Source organism: Triturus cristatus, chromosome 5_2 (genome assembly GCF_964204655.1).
Source record: "Triturus cristatus chromosome 5_2, aTriCri1.1, whole genome shotgun sequence".
Lineage (NCBI taxonomy): Eukaryota > Metazoa > Chordata > Amphibia > Caudata > Salamandridae > Triturus > Triturus cristatus.
This window is the reverse complement of record NC_140588.1, coordinates 343837570-343854113: the sequence shown is the minus strand read 5'-3', so window position 1 is coordinate 343854113 and position 16544 is coordinate 343837570. Positions and strand designations below refer to the sequence as shown.

General features: G+C 46.4%; 1 protein-coding gene across 1 annotated transcript in view; it reads right to left on the bottom strand.

Moving 5' to 3' along the window:
- Window positions 1-16544, bottom strand: part of GMDS (GDP-mannose 4,6-dehydratase) — a 1578414-nt gene that overhangs the window by 991857 nt on the left and 570013 nt on the right. Inside the window, exon 6 of the mRNA XM_085607140.1 lies at window positions 7807-7911. Coding sequence (XP_085463266.1) covers window positions 7807-7911 — 105 coding nt within the window. The remainder of the gene's footprint in view (window positions 1-7806; window positions 7912-16544) is intronic.

The following is a 16544-nucleotide window of genomic DNA, read 5'->3' as shown; positions in this document are numbered from 1 at the left end:
TGTAAAGTGATGTAAAGTGATGTAAGGTGAACACAGTCTTCTCTAAACTTTAAAAGGAAAAATGTGGCCCTTTGTCTATTTAAAAATGAACTCAAGACTGAGCCACTTGGAAGGTGTCTGGGAGCTACTGGTAGCTCGCGGTCCACTGGTTGGAGACACCTGAGTTAGGGTGACCGATCTAGTTAGGCTTAGTTGTAAGCATTACAATAGGGGTTAAATACTTGGGAAAGTGATAGAAAATGCATTGAGTTAAATGCAAATTTTTAACAAAAATATTGGAACTAATCGTTTTTCAGAACATGTACATTGACAAACCATTAGCAAAGAAACCTACCTTTTGTTTAGCACTATAGATGAATTACTGTTACATAATATGTCCATAACTGTCTCCTCTGCATTCACCCACATGTATCAGCCGAAAATCTATGCATAACCATCAAATGTGTTTTTGACATATCTATCAACTTGTTACTATAACACTCTTGTTCTAAGGGCTTTCACAGATTAATAAATATAAAGACTTCTATCTTCCTGGATTTGGACCCAGGACACCTTATGGAAAATAAAACAATGTGAAAACGCCACAAAACTGAAAAACCTATAAAAAGAAGGCTTGGACACTGACCCACTCTCACCAGGAACAATAAGTCCAGCATCAACCAGTATTCATGATTACTTGAAATTTAATCCTCTCCACAATGGAGACCCCGGCAGACAATCCACAAGGTCAAGGCTTGTCTATATTCCAGAAAATATGGATAAAAACGAAAGTTATTTGTTTAGGGTTGTGGCTGAATTTTTGTCCAGCAAGGTGCATGTGCCAGTTCTAGTCATGGCTCAGCAGCAGCATTGGAGGCTCTTCCATTCGAGCTTGGCAGTAGCAATGTACAAATAGTGTCACCTCACTGCTGTGCCCATGCGTGAGGCCTCAAATAAACGGTGCAGGGTGTGTTATCATTAGTGAGCACACCAGGACATGAGCGAGCAACAAGAAGGTACGGAGGCGAAAATAAATGTGTTGTCGATGCAGGCATTTGAGCAGAGCTGGCAACAAGGCTCAGTCAGAAAAAAGTTCATGATCCTTTTGAGCAGTCACAACAAGGGTGGTGGTGGTTAGAAGACCAGTGCGTTCATTAACGGCTTGCTGTCTGCATAGGCTTTTGGAGCGGTTTGTGGGCACAAACTTGTAGTAAAGTTCCTGGTGCAGTAGTGTAAAGGACTTGTTCTAGGTCTCGATTGCAGGTCAACTCATTGGGGCCATTAGTTTGCAATCCAAGTCTTGACCTGAGAAAGAAGTTATAGAAATTGAGAAAGGAGCACAGTGTTTGAGGGCTAGAGAAAGTAAAGGAGGTCAACCGCTTTTCATTGTGAATTTAGCAGTGGGCATGCTTCACCTGCAGAACTCCTCAAGGAGAATGACTGCAGTTTTAATGTGCGCTTTCAAAGCAGTATCCAGAGGAAAATCAATCCAGCTGTTGGGTTGGGAATTGCATGTACTGATTCTTATTTAAAGGAGTCTGGTATCATTTACTTTTATTATGTGTAAACATGACTATCGCTGCTTTATTGAATGCACGTGGCTCACATGTAGAGCTTTGGTGGAAAGGGAACTTCCCTATCTTACGGTTGTGTGGTCCTGTTGAGTGCAACCTGTGTGCAGCGTTATGGGCTTCACTCCAATAAAGCTCCACATAGGACACAGATGGGCCCTCCTAATGCAAGGGAAGACTGTCCTGCACAAGCTAAATCAGGAATGCCTGCAATCATGCGGTCATGACTTTGTCAAAATGAGTCCGGAAACAGAAATATTACCGTACATGGGACTAGGGCAGCATTTTCCGCAGCACTGTCCAAACTCAATGGGCCTACCTTCCACTCCAGAGAAAGGACAGTGCCTACGCACAGCGGCACGATGGTGTAGTGTTTCCACCGCGTGACTTGCTTCAAGTAGCCATTAGATAGCCTGTTCGTCCCAGTTTACAGGAGACAATGGAAGTGGTGTGCAACATGGAAACAAATTTGTCGGTATAAACCACGGACAATGCAAAAAGAAATGTTTGTGCGGACGTGTATCCTAGACCAAAGGAAGGTATACCTCTAGGTCGGTGGCAGAGGCAGTTAGGAACATATCGTAAATACATTTAACTACCTCTCGGCATAGAAAGCAGTGTCGTTATGGGACGTGGGGGAGAGACAGGGAGTCGAGCAGTTGCCGTAGGAAACAGTGCAGTCTTTGATATCCAGACACGTCAGTGGAGATAAAGTGTTATGGGAGTTTGGGAGACGGGCTAGGTGGTCCTTCCCAGATGTCAAGTTGGAAATTCCTACGTTTCTCTCTAAACGCCCCTATAATAAAACTATCAAAGCCGGCGTGCCAACGGAGAGCAGTGCGCACATCTCTAGCACCGAACCCCAACAACGAAAGAAAGGCCCCTCTTTACAACTGCATGCCTAATCGGATTTGTTTCCCATATGCGGCTTATTAAAAAGGTAAACGCAACTTTAACACTGGAAACAGGAGTGGGCTAGGCCGCGAAGTACCCCCACAGTCCCGTCATGCCTGAAATAGGGCAGGATGGATGGGCCGAGGTCTCCAGACGCTCCCTGGGCCCCAGCCATCTCGGTGGTCGGGGGGTAGCCACGGGAAGGTGAACAGAGCCGCTCGCCCGCGCTCTTAAATCATAATGCCGAATCGTGCTCCCGACACTGCCTTCTGGGACCCGCTGTCGACCATAATCTATAGATTTACTTCCAGGGTGACAGGACGGCGCAGTTTCTGCTCTCCCGTTTCATGTCTTATCGCACAGTCAAAGCCCCTACACTCCGTCCAGATCTCAGCCGGGGGGGCGGGCGCACAGCTCCGTGGCACCACGCTGCGTAACGTAACAACGCATTACTTTATTAACAACAACATTGATTGGCCTCCAACTTCTGCCGGAAGCCTACGGTAAGTACAGTAAGCTATGTATTCTGACAGCTGCTTACTCCCTCCGCTCCCTCAAAGAATGAACTCAGCACACCTGGAGCCCTGGCATCTGATTCACAGGGCACTGGAAAGCAGGCGAGTCAGTGGGTGGTCTGACAATGGAGGCCATGGTACTTGTGGTGCTGTTTCACAATTTAACATAAATGCCCTGAAAGCAGAAATCATTCTTCTGGTAAACAACACATAATGCATAGCCAGCAGCTGCAAGTAGAGCTTAATTTCTTTAGAGAAAAAAAATGAAAGAGCTACGTTTTCTCTTAGAGCCCACTGTCTGCGATGCAAACTGCCACCCAACCTCATGCCTTTTGCTTACAAATCCAGCACTTCTTGTGTCTTCATCTCACTTTTTAAGGTTCTTTTTCACCCCCCCTCCCTTCTTGTGTCCCAGTTTTCCTACCCATCTCTTTTGTCACTCTTTTGTGCCTTTTTCTCTCCAGCTCAGGGTCAAAGTGTGATGTTGAAACCTGCTGCAGAAATCTAACAATTTTGTAGAATAAAGTGTGCATAGTCATAACAAACTTGCAGAAGTTAAACGTGCAAAGTTAAATTATACAGTCAACAGTTTCGTAGAACATAGAGAGGGTGTGAACTGCTAAAGGGGCTAGCACAGCTCCTATGCATCCGTTGAGTAGACCATGGGTAGCCACTGGGTGTTACTCTTCGCCCAGTTCGATCGAACAGTTGAAAAGAGAGATATCCTTGCACTCTTCCACTTTCTTTATTCAAGAGGATTGTTAATAAATTCAGTAGCTGTAGATAGGCTGTTCATTTTATGCAATTGATGCTACAGCCAACACTTGTTTCGCTCTGGCAGTTGAGGGGTTGAGCTTTCTGTAGCCAAATATTTGTTACGATGGCATACGAGGGGCAACAATTTTACCACTATTATATAGGTCACCAAATGGAGTTCATGTGGTCTCACAGTTTAGATACTTGCTGTGTAAATCTGAGGACAGAAAGGCCTAGGAAACCAAACCAATTTTGGACGGTACAATGTTCCCAAGGAGCACTCGGACCTGGCAGAAAGTGATGTGGATTTCCCTCACTACTCACAGATGCTATAATAGGTTTGTAGATTTGCAGACATGTTCATAGTTTACAAAAACAACCTGAACCTGACCCTCCCTCACAAGCAGCTATTATTGCGTCATCTTAGAGGACACCATTCACACAGATAATGGACATCAGAACATACACACTCACACTAAAAACATTCTAAAACTGTCACAACTCTCCAAATACACACAATAAGATAAGGTATGCGTTTATGGGGGAAATGAACAGATCTTATACAAGTGTCTGTAGACCATATACAGTGTGTACAGTTTAGAAGGCATAAGCCCCTACTCTACAATACAGGTTAAGCCACCACCATCCATCCATCAATGAATCAATCTTCACATAGCCTGCCGAAGGGCAGCAGTCACCCTCCACTATAGCTGGGTCTACACTTTCATGGTTGTGATTTCACCCCGGTCCTTGCCTCTCATAAATTCCCTAGCTGGGAAGCAGAGGAGTGTAGAACTCTGTGTGACCTCTTTGTGGGAAGCACTATTAAGCCTTTCGACCAATGCAAATCAGACTTCAAACTCCCTGAATCGACAACTGCAATACTGCCAGCTGCAACACTGTGCACTCTACCACCCCCTAATGTCTAGGGTGCCTCTCTTACACCCCCTTCAAGAAGCTAGAAAGGTATGAAGGCTCCGGGCGACTGATATTCCAAACCTACCATGTGCTTCAGCACTCTCTGCCTCCTCGCACTCACTCATACCAAAGACAATGGCAAACAAGCACACTTCTGAGGGCATCTCCTAAAAACACTGCAAAACTCTGTCGTGATATCCCCAAGATGTTTAGAAGCATACCCCAACGAGAAAAAGCCTACAAGCTCATGACTCAGTGGTACTATACCCCTACGTGCCCCCACAGTATCTATCGTGCAGCCTCTATCCTTGTGATGGCATTGTGGTAGGGAACCTGGGAATTTCCGTCACATCTGGTGGTCTTGCTCCCTCATCACTACATACTGAAAGGAGATTTCAGGATACAGCAAGGGCACGGTGGGGATTTCCATCCCTGCCTCACACCACTGTCATACTGGGCATCCGACCGCTTACTTTGGAAGCAATGACACATACTGATTGGAAGCTCATTAGCCACATGGTGAACGCTGCCAATGCTAGAAAAAGACGACAGCCTCCTCCACTACATTATGGTTCACACGCCTTTGGCACGTTATTCAATAGAGCATATGTCTCACAAATTGGCCCATACGGATGCCAAATTCACACATATGTGGCAAATGCTTGTTAACTATTTCTCTAGCCTGGACCACACGTGCTTCAGCCCACCAAAGCTTAAAGCACTGTAGCTCTTTGACTGACCGGCTCGCCCGCCTCTCTGGCAGCGAAAGCGCTTCTCACCCTTACTTGGAGACCCTCCCTCCCAAATTCCCTCCTCCCTCACCATCGATGGGACCCCTTCAAGCGCTATTCTGAAACATTGTGCAAGACTAGGGGCCCTCTGGAAACATCTCGACTTTAATGAGATTGAAACGTTTGTTTATTTGTTCTTGGATTTGTGGCATTTATTTTGTTTGCATGGAGCCTTCCAGCACAGGATGCCCTCCATATGTATCGACTTTCAGTGTGCTGCAACAACTGCACATTCTTATCTGTGGTAGTGCTCATGTGTCATGCTACGTATGCACAATGGATGTCATTTTGATTACATGTCTTATACTGTTTTATGAAAACAGTAAACAAAAAGAGTACAAGCAAATATGAAAAACAGTGGATGCCAAGTATTAGAGACCAAGACAACAACGCTTTGGACCAAAGATGGCTTCACCTACTTCAAACAATGGAAGGTTAAGCAGGATTGCCATATTACAATGTTGGTACCTGCCAGGTGCCAACAAATGAGACAATTGAGGTAATGAATGGCCAAATTCTATTGAATTAAGGGCCAGATGTATGAAAATTAGGAATAGCTATTTCCGGTGAATCGCAATTAGGAAATTGCTATTCCTAATGTATAAAACTCTTTTTAGTTTCCTTAGCGATACCTAGTGGGTCCCAAATAGACCTACCTCATGCATATTAGTGAGGTAGGTCGCAATTTACAACCACTGGAATTTGTTGCTATCACAGGGAATATGGCCTTCTGGGGTCAGCAAACCAAGTCTGTGATTGCTTTTAAATATGCAGCCCGTTCTCCTTAAAGGAAAACGGGATGAGTTTAAAAATTAAAAAAATGAAAGGTTTAGATTTTATTTTTAAGAGTAGGTAGTGATCCCTTTGGGACCCCTTCCCTTTTATGAATGGGTTACCACGAACTTTGAGTTGGCAGTAAATTTCTGAATGTTTTCCAGCCACATTTCAGTCTCAAAACATTTGTACATAACACTGCAAATTGGTATTAGAAAGGGACACCCTAAAAATGACCCTTCCAAGTATTGTAGTGCAAAACCCAAATTGCAATTTAGTAACTAGTTACTGATTCGCAATTTGGGCTTTGTACATCAGAAAAATAATGTGTGTGGTTGCAAACAGCCCTATTCTGGGAATCAGGCCATCTGTGACCACAAAAATCCTTAGTACATTTGGCCCTAAATGCCTTAGCCTGCACATCAATGACCAATAACTGAAAATAAGAGAATCTAAACTGATTCTCTACGTCATCAAGTTTAAATGCAGTATTAAGAAGATCAATTGTGATTCTGCTTTGAAAAATAGTAAAGAACAAAAATGGTATTTAATAATTTGGAAGGAAATATTCACAGACTTACAAAGATTAAAAACTCCAATAACTCACTAGTTTCCGGTTCAAAGTATCCCAAACACCTTATTTAGTTGAGAGGAAACTGCGGTATATAAGGTATACTGTGCATCATGTAGTGAACACCTCTGCTTGAAAAACGGTGCTTGTATGGCGAGACCTTTACTTTAAAGAGTACTTCAGCACCTGCTGTTAAAAATGCAGTGAGGTGACTTATAGTGTAAATGACATAACAGACAATGGCACACATCTCGCACAAAGCAAGACCTGAAGTTGCGCTTCCACTACTCACTTGATAGCTGGAAAAAAAAAACAATGTTGGAGCTACTCTGACGCGCTTGCTTACTGTCCCAGTACATACAAATTAACCTAGCACATTATTAAACAAATATCTGCTCTAGGGACACCATCCTTGATCTCCTGTGATACACAAGCCAAAAAAAACCTTTGGCACAAGAAAAAAAGTGCTTGGCATAAGAAGGAGACCATCTTGCGAGCCAACCTCCATTTTAAGATGTGTCATTTACGTTTGGGTTTATTAAGAACAAGAGTTTTTTGTAGTGTTGGTCGATTCACATGAGAAAAGGACAGAATTCCCTGCTGTCTGTATGTTGATCTGTTACACTGGACAAAAAGTCATTGTTTATGGGGAACAAGGCGAGGAGGAAGTGACCTAACCAAGATATAAGAGCGACTGTACTTTTGTTTTCTTAACGCTTTGGCTGTCAACTGAAACTTGCAGAGCAAGAACTTATTTCTCAGAAGATGCAAAGATGTCTGTAGCATAAACATTAAGTACAATCCCATGAGGACAATCACACGTCTTACAAAGAATGACAAAAGAATATTCTTCACAGCAGGGCAGATCTCATTGTGAAGATTTACAACACAGGACATGCTCCTAGAAATTGACTGAAGGCAAAAGCACACATTTTCTGTAGGATCTAGGGAAACACGAATACATGCACAAAAGACACACAATGAACTTCATTTGTGTGCTGATGCACACATAATTTGCAATACAGCATAATTCTAACCTCTCCTGGGGCTTTCATGATTGAAGAGAATGCCATTCACAGCAAACAGGTTGTAGGCCTCCCTGAAGTTCACCACTATCCAGTATGCATAGAGCTTGGCTGCACCTGTGCAAATAAAGGAAACATGTACATTTTAATAAAAAACAATAGTGTCAGTGATGCCTACTTCTCCTCACAACGTTTACTATCTATGCAAATGTGAAGTGTGCAGCATACAGCATTAATAATGGCTGGAAAAAGATACTTGAAAAGCTCCTTCTTTACACCATAAGCCCAGTCCTTAAATGTATAGAATCCATCAAAAGTTGTGTTCCTCGGCTGAGCCACAAGCCTTAAAAGACATACTAACAATGATCTTAAGAACACTGAACACTCACATGACCTAAAATAAGCACACATACAAGGCACCAGACATGCAAAGGAACCACAGACCAAGACACCATAGAAAAGTAATGGATTTCAATTAGGAATACAACGGTCAATAGCAAAAGTTACAGGAGAATATAAAACTGCTAGCCGTAATTATAGAAAACATGTCTGAGTGATGCACAGCAGTGATTACTGGTCACAGTCATGTTTCCTGTGCGTGAGAAATTCGACTGAGGAAAATAAAACTTCCTAAAAAATAACTGCCTGGAAGCACCTGTTTATGTGTTAGGAATTTAGGGTACCCAATTACCATTTGGTAACTATGCATTTCTTTGATCACAAAACCGATCTCATCAGAGGAAAACCATCTGAAATATTAGACATAATCCCCAATACACACCAAATCAAGAAAATTCTGGTGCCGATAAATGTGACCAGGGAAGAAAAAAAAAAATAGGAGACATCTGTTGATTTTCAACACCTTCATTTCGATGTTCTTTGAAATCTTTGTAAAGAAGAACACGTTACTTATATTCGGTAAAGCTCCTTATGGTGGAGTCTCTATGTAACTGCAGAATCCCTACCTTAGGACTAATCCCTAGAACAAGACTGGACCTAGAAGGTTTTTTTTTTTTTTAGAGCAGTGCTCCCACGTGCCACTAAGTGGTGTTGTGCAGCTCTGCATTGACCTCATTCCACATCAGTATCGACACCAGCATGGACGCCACCACTGTAGGCTGTCAGTTTCTTAACTCTATCCATGAACTCAGATGTGGAGCCCAAAACTTAATCGTAGGTACGAAAGTACAGATCTCTGGATTGGGACCTTTTCAGATAGAAAAGAGACCATTCCACAGAATGAGAAAGTGAGAACGCAGTGAGGAATATGACGTCAGGCAGCGTAGTCACCAGAAGGAAGCGTTACCGAAGTTAAGTAATTTGTTGTTATGATAGATATTTCTAACTGCAGATTCCTCACCTTTAGAATAGATTCCAAAGCACTACCTCTCAAGGTAGAGTGTCTGTGGAATGGCGTGCGACAAAAACGTCATGCAAGACCGGACAGGTGAAATGCCCAAGGCAGTAGTGCTTCATGAACGTGTGCACTAACTCCCATGTTGCAGCCTGACAAGCCCAGAACAGGTACTCCGCATGCCAAGGCAGAGGTAGCAGCTTTGGCTATTGTGGCTTGAGCCCACGATCCTTTGGAGGGCTTCTTCTTGGCCAACGCGTAGCAGGTCTTTGTTCAAGTTGATAGCCTCTGCATTAAGTCATTTTCTGGATCGCCTTGCCTTTCTTTGCCCCAGAGAACCTAAAGAGTTGATCACCTACCAGATTGTCTTTTGTGCTACCGGTGTAAAAGTTCAAAGCTCTCTTTAAATCTAAGCAATGGAGTGTCTCTTCTTTCGAGGGGTGAGGTGGAGCACAGAACGTTTGGGAGGTGATGGATTGCCTAACATGAAAGTACAACTTTTGGCAAAAAGGCCACCCTGGTCTGCAACACCAGTTTGTCTAGAAAAAAAGCGGCGTAAGGGAGTGGCACTCAGAGGGCGTGAAGTTCATTCACATTGTGGACTTAAGTAACTGAAACAAGGAAAACAGTTTTCAAAGTAAGGAGATGCAACAAACAGCTGTGCAATGGTCAAAGGAAGAACACCAGAGGAAATTCAGGACCAAATTTAGATCCCACTGTGGCATCACAAAAGATTTAGGGGTAAACATGTGTGACAAAAGTTTTATGGTTAAATCTTTTTATTGAGAAGCGCGCCAAAAGCAAAACTTTAAATCAGAATATGCTTCACAATAGACACTGAGGCTAGGATAGTTGAGATCATTCAATGATTAGAGAAAAGGAGAAAGTGAGAGAACATCTCAACAAGAATAGGTAAAGTGGCAAACCTTTTAAAAACCTCATCAGAACAACAAGGGCAGCTGGTCCAGCAAACCCAAAGAGAGAGAAAGGGCAGGCAGATAACCTTTTATGCTGCCCACTGTAAGCCCTTGCTGGGCCAAAGACAAAACAAACAGTACAACATCAAAGGTTAGCCTGCAACGAGTCCAGGTTTCCGGCTACACACATGGCCAAAAACGTGTCCTAGCGTCCTGCTTAAATGGATTTTGTAGAGGGGTGCTGTGCAGCAAGAACAACATCCACGACCTCAACAGATAGCACAAATGCACTCAACTGTCAATCACTGCGAATGGAGGTGTAAATTGCACAGTGCAGGGTGCAGAACTCTGCAGTAACAAATAATCTCCCGAGGCGGAAACCTGATCGGGGACAGATGCTCCTGCTCAGACATTCAGAGTTCCACACTTCTGTAGCCCAATCAGGAGCTACTAGGATGGCTTGGGCCTCGTCATTCCTGATCTTCTTTAGCACTCTGGACAGGAGAGATAGTAATAGAGAGCCACACTGGAGTCCAGTTCTCCTTTCTAGCCTGAATTAATCTTCTAGAGAGTGCCGTTTTGGGACCTCCAGTGTGTAAAAGTTTTGAAACGGTTTGCTCTCGGTGATAGCGATAAGATCTAACCAGGGTTCTCCCGATCGTTAGAAGATTCCCTCCACCACCTCGGGATGAAGTCGCCATTCATGATCAAGGCTGAGTTTGTCCACCCTGGCATTCAAAGATCCTATCAGGTAGTTCAGGACCAAGGCAAGTGAGTCCAGCCAAGTCCAGAGGTGAAGAACCACTTGGCATAGGACCTAGGGCCCCAGTCTCCTTACTGCATACCACATAGTGTTGGTGTTGTCTGTGAGATCCTGCACCAGCCTCCTGTTGATGGATGAAAGGAAGGGCTTCAAAACTAGGCAGACAGCCTGCAACGTCAACATATTGATGCAGAGTCAGATTTTTACTGGAGACTAAAGTCCAGTGATCTCCACCCCCCAGACAACCTCCCCAACCCAGCCGTGACGCATCCTCCACCAACGTCAATTTCGCCTGGGGGAAGGAAGAGGGATCTGCCATTGGAAACAAGGTCTTACAGACACCAGTGTAGAAATGTTGACGTCTCCACTGAAACTTGGATGGAATCCAACAGATTTCTATGCCGCTAGGCCCACTGAGACTTCAGATCCCACTGCAGAGCCTGCATGTGCCACTTGGTACAGTTGATGAGCAGGATGCAGAAGGCCAATAGGTCAACAAGCCTCTCAGCCACTCCCAGATCTAGGACCGAGGCTGACACATCAAAATCATAAGCTGAAATTACTAGACTAACCTCAGAGGGAACGCCCTAAACAGCACCATAACAAGAATGGCCCTTATAAAAGGAAGCCTCTGCAAAGAAGTCAGGTGTGACATTAGCACATTGATCATGAGCCCCAAAGATGTAATAAGGTTCACCGTTGCCTCAGGTGGTCTACGTGTGACTGAATCGAGGCTGCCGTAAATAGTCAGTCATCGAGGTGAAAACTGCTAGCCCTGACTGAAGATGTGCTGTGACCACCGCCATAACTTTAGTGAACACCTGAGGTGCAATGGTGACGCGTAAGGCAAGCAGCGGCTGCTATTGGATGCAGGTGGTGTGGCGAGTGAGGATTAAAATAAAATGAAAAAAAGGATTTACCTTTAATTGCCAGCTGCCACCTCTCCTCCGTTCTCTTCATCTTCCTTCTTCCTGCAGTACCGGCCAGCAGCAGGAAGCACCAGGGCACACAGGTTAGCTTGAGCCAATCACAATGCTGCAATGCAGCGTTGTGAGTGCTCTGAGTGCAGTGGTTCGGCGCTCAGACGGGGACAGGGAGTCTGTGCACATTCCTCACCAGGCTGTGTAATGCGGTCTGGTGGGGAATATGCAAAGTGCGCATGAAGTGTTTGGCCGGCCCACTCCAACCCTGCTCTGGCAAGCCCCGCCCGCCCCTCCACTTACAGCAATAGGAGAAATAAAATGGTAAAAATGATACGTTATTCTCATTTTATTTTTCCTTTTGAGCAGTGCGGCGACTTTCCTCCACCTTAGTGGAGGAGGCGCCCCTGGCTAAGGGTATAACGGGAAATTGAAAATGCTGTTGGCCTTCCTTGAACTGCATGTTGTAGCTGTGGGACTGCAAGATGAGTGTATGAGAATAAACATCCTCCAGGTCCAGGGCTACCATTCACTTGCTTGGATCCAGGGCAGACTGAACCTGAGCCAATGTGAGCATCTTGAATTTGTCTTTCCCCAGGAAGAAATTCAGACGGCAAAGACCTAAAATAGGACGAAGGCCCCCATCCTTTTTCAGCACGAGGAAATAGAGGGAATAACATTCAGTTCCTATTTCTGAGACCTGTGCCCTCTAGAAAAAGAGAGCCTGCACTTCCTACTGCAAGACAGCCAAGGTGGTCTTCTTAAATCCACTCTGATGCAGGCAGGTGGGGAAGGAATGGAAGGGCCTAGCCTCATTGAACGACTTGGAGTACACATCTGTGTGATGTAATTTTTTGCCATCCCTGGTTAAAGTGTTGGGTCCAGCCTCCTACAGAGTGGCCGTGAGCTAGTGAGGCTTGGAAGCTGCTGCCTCAGGGCTGAGCGACTGAGAGGATCAGTGTCCCTGCTGACCAGCACATGGTCTGCCTGACTCCGGTCCCCTAGCCCGAAAGGACTGGAGTGCTTTCTGTAGTGGTGAAGGGTGGGCTGGCATTATTGGTATGCCAACCCTCTCTAAAATTCCCTAAAGAGATGGATCTACTGAGGGAATTGGGTGGTAGGAGCCAAAAGGCCAAAGAAACGTCCTTAATGCGTTCCAGGGCAGAATCCACTTTCTCACCAAACAGGCAAAACCTGTCAAATGGAATATCTATAAGGGAGAACTGGACATCCCCAGAAAAAGGCAGTAGATCTCATCCACATGTGACAACAGAGGTCCACGCTGGTACTGACCGCTCGACCTAAGCAATTACTGGTGGCCAGAACAGATCAAATGTCTTTAGCTGCATCCTAGCTATCCTGAATTGTTTGTGGCAGGGAAGTCTGAGGGTCTTCAGGGACTGCTGGCAAGACCTTGCTAACTATGTCCCAAAAGGGCTTTTAACAAATTCAATGCTCAGCTGGCTGATGAGAACATTTGTTTCCCGAATGCCTCAATCTAAATATGTAAACTCTCTGTCCAGGGTGATCGTAGAGAAGAAGCTAAGATTTCAGGAAATCAGGGTCGCCTGGCACCAGCCTATAGCATCTTGCAACCCGACTGTTCACCTGTGGTCATGAAGAAGGCTTTGACCACGTGCCCATCCATGCATCAGTCAGGGATTTACTAAAGGGCAACACAGGCTCAAAAGAAGCCTGACCAGGTTGCAGGACCTCTGTAAGGATATTAGTTTTGACCTCCACAGAGGGACGTTGTAGGTTAAATATGTCCACTGCATGACTAATGACCACAAAGAAGTAAGCACTGTCTTCTCTTGGTGGTCTTACTATCAGGGGCTTTATCAAGCCCACTGGCCACTTGCAAGTGCATATACAAATTGTCATCATGGTATTGGGGATGACACATTCCCATTATCAGTATTGTCATCTCCAAAAGGTGGTAGGCTCTGATCCAAATAGATGGTGGAGCACCTGAAACCATGTCTGGGATAGTGTTCAGTCTGAATCAGACTGAGCGAGTACCGAGCACATCAGTCTGGATTCCAGATGCAACCTTGGTCAAGGTGGAGACTATTTTGGCTCGAATCAGACACTGTCATCAGTATATAGGGTCTACCTCCAGTGCTGGTCGCAGTGTTATTGAAGAGACTGGTGAAGATTTTGGCACCAAATGGAATTCAGCTCCGACACTGGTGCAAAACCGGACGTGGGTTCAAGGGGCGCAGACAGAACAGAGGATGAATCCTGTGGTGCAACCAGAATGGAGGCTCCTTCAGATCTTTGGGGCCCAAAGGAGCATGAGAGGGAACCAACAAAGTGCCACACATGGCCTCCCTGAAGGCCTCAACATGTTGCGACATCACTGATGACCCAAGAAATGTGTGGAGCATGTGGACCAATCTCTGAATCGGCTCCTCAGTGAGTTGGGAACAAAACTGGGAGGCATGTTGACACTCTTGCAACTTCTCTGGAGACAGAAAGTGGCAGGATGGGTAAGTCACTCTTTTCTTTTTTTTTTTTTGAAACCTTTATTACAGAATTCAAAAGATATACAAAGATGGGCCTACAACCTTCGGGCCGGCCGCTAGCAAACAGTATGAGCATAGAATACAGTCAGTAAACAATCTCTGCAGCGTGAGAGAGGTCACAGGAGTTGAAAGAAGCGTTGGCGGCCACACCGTCCGGACCCTCCACATGGCGGTTCCATTTTTATATAAGAAACGACAAACAAATCCACAAGGCAGCCAAAATTCAAAGCAACAGTATGAGCTCCCCTGGGGAGGACCCTACCGATCCACAGGAATAGCGGGGGGGGGGATAGGAGACAAAGTGGACTCAAAGCCCAGAACCAAGGCGACAAGCAGACTAAGGAGACGGGGCCAGTGCCAGATCAGGCGTCAGCGGCGGGGTACAAATTCCGCCACGGTAGGTGTTCCAGGGGCCCCACACTTTCACCCATTTCCCAGGCTTACCTCTCGCAACATACACTACCTTTTCCCGAAACATACACCAATCCAGGTTGTCCTTCCACGCCGAGACCGTTGGCAACCTCTGGGAACCCCACAATTGCGCTATGTCACGCTTGGCCACCATATATCCCAGAGTCACCCACCACGTCTGCGGCACTGAGTAGTCAGTCGGCTCCCACACATTTAGCAGACATCTCCTCGCCTCGGGAAGCAGCGTCACATGCGTGAGCGCCTGCAACACCGCGTGCACATCACGCCAGAATCGCGCCACCTCCGGGCATTCCCACAAAATATGGAGGAAGGTCCCTAAAGAACCACACCCACGCTTACACAACCCATCCACGGCATATCCCATACGCATCAGACCCGGCCCCGTAACATAGACCCTATGGAGTATCTTGAGCTGGACGAAGCGAAGGCGAGCCGGTATGGCCACCTCTTTCGGGGAGGCCACCGCAGACACCCAATCCTCGTCATCCAGCTCCAATCCATCGGCCACCCACACCTCACGAAGGCTAGTCAGCAGTCCCGAGCGATCGTTGATGAGCTTTTTGTAAATCAATGAAATCGTGCCTTCCGGTACATGCCCATCTAGCACTCTATCTTCCAGGGGGGAATACTCCGGGATGGAGGCAACATCCGGGAATACGGAGCGCAGCGCGTGACGGACCTGAATATATCGAAAGTACTCCCTGTCCTGCAACTGGAATTCAGTCTGCAGCACATCGAACGTTTTGAATCCCCCCCTCGTCCAGAGATCGCCCACCTTGCTGATGCCTATCATGTCCCACTTCTCAAAGCCCTTCGAGGTCCACAGAGAGCCCAGCCGCTCAGATGCATACAGCGGTGTCGCCCGGGTCAACCGATCCTTCCACCCCATCGCCGAGTTTGCCGCGTGCCACACCCGTACCGCGACCCGCGTAGGGCCAGTCAGACGTGCGTCGAGCGATCTAGAATAAAGCGCCCGATTATAGTCGCCACCCGGCAGTAATAGTTTATCCATTTCAAAGGCCGGGTTAAGAGCGGGCCCGTAAAGGCCGTGGTTTATAGCAGCCAACTGGGAGGCCCAGTAATATCGTTTGATGTCTGGGAGGGCGACCCCCCCATCGTACCACGGGAGCGTCAGCTTCGCAAGGGCGATACGCGGCCTACCCTCCAAGAACAAGCGTCGCTGCAGACTCTCCACCTCGCGAAAGTAGCGCGCCGGGACAACGTCCATCGTGTTCTGTAAAGCGTATAGGAAACGTGGCAGCGACATCATCTTAAACAATGCCGCACGGCCGAGCGGTGAGAGCGGCAAGCGCCTCCAACGCGCCACGTCCTCCTTCAGGCGCTGGAGGGGGGGGAGCAAGTTCTGTTTATATCGGGCCTCAGCATCCAGGGTAATGAAGATACCCAGGTACTTAAATCCCTGCGAAGCGATCTGGATAGGACAACCCCGCGGAAGGATAGGAGCCTCCCCGGAAAGGACATACACACAGGATTTAGCCCAGTTGATGACTAAGCCGGAGTTGCGGCCAAATGAATGCAAAACATCCACAAGTACAATCAGCGATGTACAAGGGGAAGCAAGGTATAAGAGAATATCATCAGCGTAAAGGGATACGCGATCCTCATACTCGGGGGTCCATCGGAGACCACTGATAGAAGGGTGCCACCGCAGCCACTCCGCCAGGGGCTCCAAGGCAAGCGCGAAGAGGAGCGGCAATAGCGGGCAGCCCTGCCGCGTGCCCCTGCCCAGCTCAAACGGAGCCGACACTCTACCGTTTACCACCTCCTGCGCCAGCGGTCCGGAGTATAACAGTTTCACCCAACCAATAAATCCCG